Source organism: Cherax quadricarinatus, chromosome 35 (assembly GCF_038502225.1).
Source record: "Cherax quadricarinatus isolate ZL_2023a chromosome 35, ASM3850222v1, whole genome shotgun sequence".
NCBI classification, from domain to species: Eukaryota; Metazoa; Arthropoda; class Malacostraca; order Decapoda; family Parastacidae; genus Cherax; species Cherax quadricarinatus.
The window spans coordinates 12,908,751-12,921,225 of record NC_091326.1 but is presented as its reverse complement, the minus strand read 5'-3'; the positions used below and the strand labels follow the sequence as shown (position 1 = coordinate 12,921,225).

General features: G+C 39.7%; 1 protein-coding gene across 1 annotated transcript in view; it reads left to right on the top strand.

Moving 5' to 3' along the window:
* The window catches only part of LOC128695132 (uncharacterized), a 32,560-nt gene extending 21,719 nt beyond the window's left edge, over nucleotides 1-10,841 (top strand). The window contains exons 5-6 of the mRNA XM_070091395.1: nucleotides 4,401-4,598; nucleotides 5,343-10,841. Coding sequence (XP_069947496.1) covers nucleotides 4,401-4,598; nucleotides 5,343-6,111 — 967 coding nt within the window. The 3' untranslated portion in view covers nucleotides 6,112-10,841. The remainder of the gene's footprint in view (nucleotides 1-4,400; nucleotides 4,599-5,342) is intronic.
* The last annotated feature ends 1,634 nt before the right edge of the window (nucleotides 10,842-12,475 follow it).

Here is a 12,475-nt window from a genome sequence, read left to right as displayed (position 1 = left end):
GACAAGTATCTCCTAACCCATGTCAGGAGACAAGTATCTCCTAACCCGTGTCAGGAGACAAGTATCTCCTAACCCGTGTCAGGAGACAAGTATCTCCTAACCCGTGTCAGGAGACAAGTATCTCCTGACCCGTGTCAGGAGACAAGTATCTCCTAACCCGTGTCAGGAGACAAGTATCTCCTAACCCGTGTCAGGAGACAAGTATCTCCTAACCCGTGTCAGGAGACAAGTATCTCCTAACCCGTGTCAGGAGACAAGTATCTCCTAACCCGTGTCAGGAGACAAGTATCTCCTGACCCGTGTCAGGAGACAAGTATCTCCTGACCCGTGACAGGAGACAAGTATCTCCTAACCCGTGTCAGGAGACAAGTATCTCCTGACCCGTGTCAGGAGACAAGTATCTCCTAACCCGTGTCAGGAGACAAGTATCTCCTAACCCGTGTCAGGAGACAAGTATCTCCTAACCCGTGTCAGGAGACAAGTATCTCCTGACCCGTGTCAGGAGACAAGTATCTCCTAACCCGTGTCAGGAGACAAGTATCTCCTGTCACTGGTCTTACACAGACATGTTTACAACATACTGAACGAGTCTTCCTCTTACATGTATAACAAGTTTTCACTGCTCACTCCACCTGACAACTGAGAATTAACATAACAAACTATTAATAATCTCAACAACCTGCCTCACACCTCATTAATAACTATTTTTTGTTGTAATTTTCAAAATTGTGACTTTGTTTATACAGTTACTGAAGGATTGGTAAAGCATACCGTGAATGTAGAACCCCAGACCTGCTCAGAACGTTCCAAGCTGCACTAACAAATGCAAGGAATAGAAAGGAAGAACTTAGGCAACAGGAATGGGAACAGTTTGTTAGTGGATTAAATAGGTCCACCCCTTTGAGTTTGGCTTGGAAAGGTATAAATAAAATAACCAGGAAAAAGACTGGCAATGTTGCTCATCCCTTTCCTTTTGAAAAAGCAAATGACCTCATAAATGAGTGGTTCAAAACATCCAGGCATGAAAACCTTCCATCTCATATTAGAAAAAATTTAGAGAGTACTTCTGAAGAAATGTTGAAACTGATTAATTTTATGAGCCAAAATATTGATGAGAGTGATTGCCTCTTTACCGAGTATGAATTAGATAATGCATTAACCAAAGATCGATCAACTGCTCCTGGAGAGGATGGTATAACCTATGATATTCTCAGAACTCTAAGGCACGTGCCTGATAACCCTTTGTTGGCACTGTATAATCTCAGTTACATTGAGGGCGTTCTTCCTACATCCTGGACCAATAGTCTCATTGTGCCTGTCCCTAAGCCCCAACAGCCTGATACATTTACGCCGATCTCCTTAACTAGTTGTCTTTGTAAAACTTTTGAAAGAATGATGCTTAACAGACTGTACTACAGAATCAGACACCAACTTTCCCCCTACCTCTATGGGTTCATGAAAGGTAAAAGTGTGCAGAACTGTATTTCCACCTTTCTCACTGCACACACCTCTACTAGTTTTACCACTTTTCTTGATCTAAAATCTGCATTTGATATTGCGAACAGAACCGTTATACTACATGAACTAGCCAAAATGAATATTGGTGGTAGCTTACCCTGCTGGATAATAGGATACCTGTCAAATAGAGTATCCTCTGTCCTTTACCAAGGCTTCAGAAGTGATTCTAAAGAAATGTCTTTAGGTACACCGCAGGGAGGAGTTCTTAGTCCCATGCTATTTAATATTCTGATTAATGCTCTCCTAAATGCTCTACCTGCCTCACCTAAACATATAGCTATAAGCTATGCTGATGATATCATGATCCATACAACAGGGCATAAGAAGATGAATACCATTCTTAATGAAGTTCAAGCAATTTGTAATCGACTAGGCCTCATAATATCTTCCTCTAAAACAAAGATATTAACAAGCAAGCGACATCCCCCACCCATCTATTTGCAGGGTGAAATCATTAGCTACGTTAAAACTTACAGATATCTTGGTGTAGATGTACCCTTTAACAAATCCACTATACCACAACTAAACAAGAAATGCAAAGCTAGGCTAAATGCTCTCAAAGCTGTTGCTGGCTACAATCCCAACTATGGTGCTAATGTGAGAATCGTGAGAATGATGTACATAGCCTATGTTAGGTCCTTAATTGATTATGCTGCTCCCATGTTGATATTAGCTAGAGAAAGTTCTCTCCGACCCTTGGAGTTAATGCAAAATGAAGCTCTCAGGATTATTCTTGGCTGTCCCAGATCTACAAAAGTTCTTAACATGAGGAAGGAGCTTGGTATTTCTAGTATCAGTGATAGGATTGTTGAAATTAACACTGTACTCGGTATTAGAATGTTGAGAAACGAACCAGACACTGTCACAGTGAATCTTACCAAGTGTCTAGAGGTAAATACACACAGATCTAAATGGATTGTGAAAACGTGCAATTGCATTAAGTTTTATAACCTGCATGAACTGTATCACTGCAGGCAACAAGAGCATTTCACCCCTCCATGGAAGATGTGTTCATTTAATATCACATACATACAAGTCCCTCCCAAGAAGCTTATTGCTAGTAATCCCTTCCTTAAATCTCTTGTTAGAGCAACTGCTCAAGAAGAAATTTCTGGCCTAGCTGGTAGTAATAAGTTATCACAAGTTATATACACTGATGGATCTAAACAGGAGTCTTCTGGCAGGGCTGCATCTGCTCTTGTTGCCACCTCCCTAGTTAAGAACCATAATAAATTTGTTGAGTTAGGCATAAGAATTAACAACTGGGCGTCTACACTGCAAACTGAATTGTTTGCAATCCTAATGGCGCTAAAGCTAACCTATGACACTGAGCTTGACTTTATCATCATTACTGATTCTATGTCATCATTGAAGGCTCTTGACTCATATAATGACTCCAACAACATGCTCATTGGAGAAGCCAGGTATAGATACTCAAAAATTGGGGACAAAGGAATTAATGTACAATTGCTATGGATCCCATCACACATTGGATTACTCCTTCATGATAAAGTTGATATGTTAGCCAAGAAGAGTACCCAGAAGGAGAATGTAGAATATAACTTTGGTATAACTGTGTCTAGCATTAGGAATAATATTAGGAGAGAAGTAAATAACGAAAATGATTGTTATAGGAATGCAGTTAGAAGCCTGAGTAGATCTATAACCCACTATGATAACATGAACGTAGATAAATATGTTTATGGAGCAACTTGCAATGTGAACAGACTGACTGATGTTGTAGTGGCCAGGCTTAGGCTTGGTTACAAGTACTTCTGGCAGTTTGGGAGACACACAGATGATGATCAAACTAAATGTAAATTATGTGATCAGGCATATGGTCACTGTCTTGAACACTATGTGCTTAATTGTCCACTTATTGAGGAATACAGAGACAGAGTATAATAACCTATGTGACATGTCAAGATATCTTATTAATGAAAATAAGATACCAGATATACTAAGCAAATTTCCTAAATTTGCTTGTAACAGATAAGTGAACTATAGATATGTAGATATAAATCCATATGTATTCCTGTTAACCCTTTGGGGCCTAGTTCCTAGGCCTTTTGTGTATCCATATGCTCTCGCGGTACCGTCCACAGGATGGATATGGGGTGCACAATAAACTAGCCACTTCGGTGGCAAAATCTAAGTTACTGATGGTTCAATTTTTTTTTCATTTCTACGTGCAGAACAACTACTGTGAAAAGAACAGTGAACTATTTGTATTTCTGTGTATTGTTATATTTATTGGGGCGCTAAACCCGTAAGGGATCATACGGCACGTGGGGGATGGGAGGTATTCCGGTTGGATCTAGAGAAAGGGACAGCAGGTCCACTTCCTTGGATTATGAGCCTCTCACCGGTATCAAGGGACCTAACCATACCACGGGCGGGGATAGAACCCGCGATCAGAGAGTCTCAAAACTCCAGACCGTCGCGTTAGCCACTGGACCAGCTAGCCACAATAAGATTCGTCCAATTAGGTATATTTCTACACCATAGGAAGGTTAGCATAGGCACCACTATGGCGTAGAAATATACCTAGTTGGACGAATTTTATTGTGGCTAGCTGGTCCAATGGCTAACGCGACGGTCTGGAGTTTTGAGACTCTCTGATCGCGGGTTCTATCCCCACCCGTGGTATGGTTTGTTTGCAATCGCGTCATTACGATTTCGTGAGTCATCAAGGGACCGCTTTCGAAGGACTATAAATGTACAAACAGATCCAGTTCCTTGAATCAAGGGCCTTCCACCAACATCAAGAAAGCCAAGGCAGGAAACGATCTCTTAGCTAATATTTATAAAACCTCTCATTCTTAACCCCACTGTCATTTTACTGTCACTAACACGACCATTTCTCCATCTCCCTCACAAAGAAAGTTCGCCAGCATCTGTTTACCCAGGAGCGAGATGAGTGAGCATGGGATGACGATGTTCATACAAGGGCTGTATCACCGCGGTGTTGGGGTGTATGGAGGCAAGAGTGGAGGACTCTTGGTCGAGTCCCCAAACCTGAAGAATTCTTTGCAGCTCAGCAGCTTCGTCTTGAAAAGGCTCAACTGTACCTTGTCCAAGTGAGTCTCTTTCTTTACCATGGTTTACCTGTTACCTTTCTCTTTACCATGGTTTACCTGTTACCTTTCTCTTTACCATGGTTTACCTGTTACCTCTCTCTTTACCATGGTTTACCTGTTACCTCTCTCTTTACCATGGTTTACCTGTTACCTCTCTCTTTACCATGGTTTACCTGTTACCTCTCTCTTTACCATGGTTTACCTGTTTCCTGAATGGTACATTATAGTGTTATATTCATGTATAGCACTAAACTAATATTAAATAGCGTAGATAATCCCAATGAATAATTTGGCATTTTGTTTGTAATGTCATGCAGCTGCTATGTATACAGTATTTCTTGTTTTTAACTCATCTCTCCATGTATCAGTATACACGAAGGCTTGAAGGACTAGGTTCCAATATTCTGTTAGCTAGCCCATTTACAGACATTTTATGCAACTGAGTACTTAAGAAAACTCGCTGCTGGGTGAAACATTGTACTAATAAAGACTTCACTGCACATTATTTATTTAGAATAAGCCACTGACAGTAATGGCATTTGTCCTGTTTCCTGACGAACCTTACCTAACCTAACCTAACTGACAGTAATAATAAACTACTGTAGTATTTACAAGAGTTGCTATATAACAATTATTGCAGGTTACTTAAGTATGCAATGGTATGAACTTTTATAAAATCATATTCCTTCCTTTGTTTTCCAACTTTGAAGAACACATTCTGTATAAATTGTTTATCCCTGGCAGGGTAGACAAGGAAGAAATATGGTATGATGAATCTGGCTACGAACGTTGCTATGACTATAGCAATCTTCTGGTTAACAAACTGCTGGGCACGTTTGAGGACTCCTCACAGAAGAACCTTCATGCATTCAAAGAGCAGATGTTTTTGGCAAACGACGTGGGAAAAAAGGCTCCTTCACCGGTAGAAGATTTATATCTTACGGATTTTGAAGTATATGAACAGCCACGTCGAAGTGGACAAGCCGCTTCTCCAAAATCTGACGATTTATATGAGTCTATTCCAGAGCCAGGACATCAAGATCAGAGGGTAGATGTATATTCCAATCATAATGTTTTTGCTAGTGCGATGAGAACACTACCAGCACAAAGGCCACCCAGACCTCTGCCGCGTCAAGCAAACTCGTCATTAACATATAAAGAACAGAGTTTCAGTACAGACAGGTGTAAAAGAGCTGACTGTAAAAAGAGATTAAGTCATTCATGTAGTAAATCAGACCTTCCACCGATGTCTTCCGTAAGATTACATCCATGTTCTTTCCCAGTATCAATTAATATGAGTTTTAACTCTCATGATACTGGGAACTTTAATCATGGTCTCCGATATAATTCTCAAGACAGATGTTGTTATAGTTGCAAGCCTCAGTGCCATGGTCGTATTCCTAAATTCCAGTCTTCAAGACCATATAGAAATGTTCATGGACCTGACTGCCATGGTCATGCACCTAACTGTAATCCTTCCAGACTTCAGTGGCATACTCATGCACCTAACTAATGCTCAGACTTAACAAAATTGTCAGTAACATATTGGGGACACTAGTTGTAAGCAATTTTATAAACGTAATTTAGCTTTAGTTGTTTTACTCTGTCTTCAACATTCAGCACATCCAGTTGTAGTAATTCATTCTGGCCTACATGCTCTCTTGGAGCAAGGTCCACAATGAATCTCATCATTATGTTCTGGGTGATTTATAACTTATCTTTTTTTTAAGGCAGAGTACCATGAAGAGCAAGAGTAGTCTATAATACATTGTATGAGACCTGGACATAGGGTCCTGCCAGCCTCGGTTGGTAGACACTGCGCTTGTCTGTAGAGGAACTTTAGTCTGGCATTCACTTTCTTTACTACACTGTTTCCTATTAGTTCTCCTGACATCCAAGGATCAAAGGGGATCCCCAAATATTTCACTGAATTTACTGTAATAACAGGTTCCCCAGGTTTCCAGGTTACACTGGACATTAAAGTTATTTACCCTTTTCAATTTGTTTCGTGCCAAAGAGTACGGTTTCCGTTTTCCCGAAGGGTAGTGATAATTTGTTGTCTACCAACCAGGACTCTAGTTCTAGTGATAGTACATTAGCAATGTCTTGTGGGTCTTTACCTGATACTAACAGAGCATTATCAACTGTGTACAGTAGTAGCTTGCATTTGACACTCATAGGCATGTCATCCACGTAACAGGAAGAGTAAAGGACCCAGAATACTACCCTGGGAACCCCACATGTTATTGGCAGGGGTTCTGATTCTATGTTGCTGATCTTGACAATTTGTTTCCTGTTGCTCAGGTAAGACTTAAACCATTCTACAGAACTTATACTGATAGCCTGTAGTTTCTTATAAAAAATATGTACTGTGGTTGACCGTATCGAAGGACTTTTGCAAGTCCTTCGACTTGAAATTCCCTAGCTACATTTCAGTTCTCAGGTAGTCCATCAAAATAATGAGGGAGGTATCGGTTTAATTAGATCTCCTAAAACCTGACTAGTAACTATGGAGAATGTTTTTTTTTTAATTAAGATACTTAACTACTTGACAGTATACCTCCTTCTGCAGAATTTTTAACAACACACTGATCAGGTCTACCATTTTTCTTGAAGACAGGAGTAACTCTGGCCTCCCTGAATCCCTTCAGACAGTATTCGTGGCTATGGACAAATTTATTATGTGCGCAATGGGAATTGGTAATTCAGAGGCGCCATCTTTTGGAACAAGACGGGATGTTATTGGGGCCGATGCTCTTAGCTGGGTTTAATTTACTTAGTTCTTTTCGTACAAAGTCATAAGATACACCTACTAGTTGGCAACTGTTCGGGGTGACGCCCTTATTAATATAATATCTTTATTTACTACAAGTACATGTACAAGGTATACAGTCCTAGCTGACAACAATGACATACTACTATATAGAAAGCCCCTTGTTATGCTCCACATGTCGGGCAAATTAGGTCAGTGTCCCAGGATGCGACTCACACCAGTCGACTAACACCCAGGTACCTATTTTACTGATGGGGAACATAGACAACAGGTGGAAAGAAACACGCCCAATGTTTCTACTCTGGCTGGAAATCGAACCCAGGCCCTCTCCGTGTGAAGCGAGTGCGTTAGCCACCAGGCCATCAGAGTCTGTGCTAAAACAAGTTTACTTACTATTGTTGATATCACAAAGTGTAGTACGCATTGAAACAATTTGCCACTTTATCTGTCTCGTGGCATTCTCCGTGTCAGATCTAACTGTGGGTATATGGCTATATGCCAAATGTTGTAGTTGTTGCCAGAACTTTCTGGGGTTATTCTTGTACTCTTCGATTTTTGAGCAATAGTGCCTTGCCTCTACTCCTTTTATGAGTATCTATACTCTGTTCCTAACTCTGGAACTCATTTAGCGCTGCAATATATTCCTGGTTTATCTTAAATCTTTTTAGCAACTGGTCCCTGAATTTCATATTATCTAATATCTCAGTAGTCATCCAGGGTTCGGTTGTTCATTTAATCCTAACCTCTTTAACTGGTGCAATATTATCAAGGATGGTAGTGAACATTGTTTTGAATTTTTCCCAGGCATCATTTACATCCATACAACTTGTAATTACTGTCAAATCACAATTTTGTAGCCCATTTACCATTATTTTTTTACTGGAGTTTCTAGTTGACTTTATTTTGACTATCCTGACTGCACTTAGTCTTCAATTTAGTTCACTCTGACTGCACGGTATTGTGTCATCTCTTTTGTAAATACAAGAGACAATTAACAGCATTGCTTTGCATCTCCGATATGAATTATTTATTCAATCTGAAAAAAAATGATAAAGCACCCGGTACGGAAAATGTTACAATTACTTTAATATATTTATTATGCCCCCATACCCATCCTGTGGGCGGTCAAAGATTACAATGGCACATAAGTGGTCCAGGGACTGGGCCCCAAATTTTTGATAGCTAAACAAGTTAGTTATTTACATTTTTATATATGGTTACAGTCGTAATGTGTTATTTATGCAGATATGAATTACGTCAAAAAAATATTATCTTATATTTTAGCAAGGTATATTTGTAAACAAAATGTTGAAGTGGTTATGCGTTATTTACAGTGGGAAAGGCAAAGTATTTTTCCAGAATGGTTGGTAATATGCCACTGTGGATAAAATATTTTGATATTTCTTGAACATTTCTGAGCGAGTTGTCTCTGTATTCATTAATTCTATCGCATCCCAGTACATATTAAGGCAAGGTGAGACAATTATCCATCTGGCGAAGTTTACTTTTAGTTTGGTCTACTTCATCTGGTGGTGGTGATTTAACCTGCCAGAGATACTTGTAACCCAGCCGCAGCCGGGCGGTAGTGACATCCATGAATCTGCTTATTTTGTGGGATGCCTGGTGGCAAAAGCTCTCTCTTCATACGGTGAGGGTCCGGGTTCAATTCCCGGCGAAATGGTGGAAACATTGGATGTATTTCCTTACACCGGTTGTCTATGTTCACCACTTGATACTGGAGTTCCGCAGGAAAGTGTCCTTGGACCCCTGCTCTTCCTCATTTACATCAATGATCTTCCAAACATATCCCAACACCTGAAACCCATTCTCTTTGCTGACGACACGACTTATGTCATCTCCCACCCTAATCTTGCCACCCTCAACACAATTGTTAACGAGGAGCTGCTCAAAATATCGACTTGGATGACAGCCAATAAACTTACACTTAACACTGGTAAAACCTACTATATTATGTTTGGTAGCAGAGCAGGTGTTGCGCAACATTAACATTAAGATCGACAACACTCTAATTGCCAGACATAATGAGGGCAAATTCCTTGGCCTATACCTCGACAACAACCTAAATTTCAGCACCCATATCCAACACATAACAAAAAAAAAGTATCCAAAACGGTGAGGATCCTCTCCAAGATACGATACTACGTACCGCAAACTGCCCTTCTCACACTATACCATTCACTTATGTATCCATACCTCACCTATGCTATCTGTGCTTGGGGTTCAACTGCAGCAACACACCTAAAGCCGATAATAACCCAACAAAAAGCCGCAGTAAGAATAATCACTAAATCCCATCCCTGGCAACCTTCCCCCCCCCTCTTCATAGATCTAAACTTACTCCCTGTTTAGAACATCCACACTTACTACTGTGCAATCTATATCAACAGGACCTTAAATTCCAATATTAACCTTGACCTAAAACACTTTCTTGATAGTTGTGACAGGATCCACAGGCATAACACCTGACACAAACATCTCTGTGACATTCCCCGTGTTCGACTAAACCTTTACAAAAATTCAATGTATTTTAAAGGACCTAAAATCTGGAACACCCTACCTGAAAACTCTAGAACTGCAGACACATTCATCACTTTAAAAACTACAGTTAGAAAACATCTTATCTCCCTGATCCACCCCGACAACTAACTACATGATAACCACCTGGTGGCTCAAAATTACACTCACTCACCCACTGACTATAAACCCAGAAATACTAATCTTAATCTTAAAATAATGAATCCTAACTAGTCATAAGTTTGCCTATGATACTCAAATATAGACACCTTGTATTGTGCCAAAACAAAAGCATTCACATTGCTAAACTCACAAATTATGATGTAGTCACTTAGCCTTAATACTATAATCTGGAAGGATTTAATGTTAAGAATTAATCTAAGTCTGCTCGAAATGCTTAGCCATGCTAGGTGTCCTAGTGGCCCCCATCTGTAATTAGTATTTTATAACATGTAAACCACAAAATACCCAAAACCTGTATACCCCACATTGTAACCATTATAGAGAATAAACTTGAATTGAATTGAATTGAATCAGTAAAATGGGTACCTGGGTGTTAGTGATGTGGGTCGCATCCTGGGACAAAAACTGACCTAATTTACCCGAAATGCTCTGCATAACAAGGTGCTTTCTATATAATAGTATGTCATTGATGTCAGCTAGGACTGTATACCTTGTACATGTACTTGTAGTAAATAAAGATATTATATCATTATAATCTGACTGGTGTCACTCTACCTCAGTCTCAAATTAATGAAGCTATTTTCTTATTATTGTTCTCGAACTACTAATTGACAGCCCAAGATTGTAACTTACCCCGTCTTTGAAAGTATTTGACTTTCCAGTTCATCAGTTCTCTCATGTAAATGTTACGTATGTTACTATATATAATTGCTTTTATGTGAACCTGTACCTAAATAAAATTAATTACTAATGTTTTTCCTTGAAAGAACCTATAAGACAGTGCTAAGTTCATATGGGGGTCATACAGTACCTACGGAATATGTTTGATCCATGATGTCCCGTAGCTTGGTTGGTAGCGCACTCACTGAGGTTCATGGTTCGATCCCCGATACTGGTGGAAACATTGTGTTTCCTTTAGACACCTGCTGTCCCTGCTTATTTGAACGTTAGTCGACTGGTGTGGGTCGCATCCTGAGCACAAAATTGACCTAATTTACCCGAAATGCTCTGCATAAAGGGCTCTCTATATAGTATATGATTAATGTAAACTAGGTTTGTATACGTTATACGTGTACTTGTAGAAATAATGATTATTATTGTTGTTAGAGATGCATTTTAAAATTACATTACATAAATAAATGTTGCAACATGTATAAGAAGAAAGTATGGTAATTGACGAATGCTTTTTGCAATAAAAATAAATGTACAAAATGGAAATAAATCACTTTGATTTTCTTTGGGGTTATCCTGTGTAATTTACACTATGTATGGTAATTGTAGTTATGTGTACCTGTACTTAAATATACTTACATTCATGTACCTATTTTAAGCTGAGCCTCTCTTTAATGTTATTGCAAATAACTCGGTTTGTGAAAATTATTATTATATGAGTAAATTACCTGCATGAGATTTACAGGGTATTACCTGAGTTATTACCTGCAAGTAATTTGAGTGAGGTAAGTGGGACTTAGTCACAGTAGGTCACTGAACTGTACCTCCCTCGACTGCCCACTTCTTCACCACTCTCACAAAAAGCTAGACCTGACATTAAATTAATAATTATAATATTAAAACCAGCTACTCTGGTGAATAAAGTTGTGTGGACTGTATAGGATTAGGCTTGCTGGGTATACCAAGTATAATTGGTATTAACACTTACCATTTAATTACTGGAAGACAATGCTGATGGAACACACCCTAACACTACCTTAGCAAATAGGATTTACGATGGCCAATACATAAGCTACCGCACATTATGGGTAAGCATCGCTTAGGTAAGGTGTGTTGTTGTGGAGGATTTATTGAAGTCCTCTATTTTTCCGTCCTCCACACGCAATTCTTGAGGTCTCATAAATTTCCTGTCCCAATTCTTCAGCAGGGGACATTAACACGGGTTTCTAAATATAAATTCATGCCGAAAAACCCCAATTTGGCTCGGAAGACGCCGGATTATTAGCAGAATTTCCCACAACAACCAGAGCTCACACATTACAAATAGCATCTCCCCGTCCTAGTTAGTGCTGCATCAAGTTCAAAGTTAGTGAAAGGAATGTTACAGTCATCTTCCTTGCCGAGCATAAAACAAATAAGTCTCTCCCTTGCATCACATTTGTCCATTAATTTCGCCTGTGATAATGGAAGATTGTCATAGCGAGATGTAGCACCTCACTCGCCCTGTGTAAGGGATGAAGGTAGCGATCTGACCAGTTCTGTTACCCTTAATTCTATTAATGGCTCTTCATGCCCGGCTAAGTCCTTGGACCCATTATGTACCTCTGTAATTCTTTGACTACCGCCCACAGGATAGGTATGGAGTGACTACCGCCCACAGGATGGGTATGGGGTGACTACCGCCCACAGGATGGGTATGGGGTGACTACCGCCC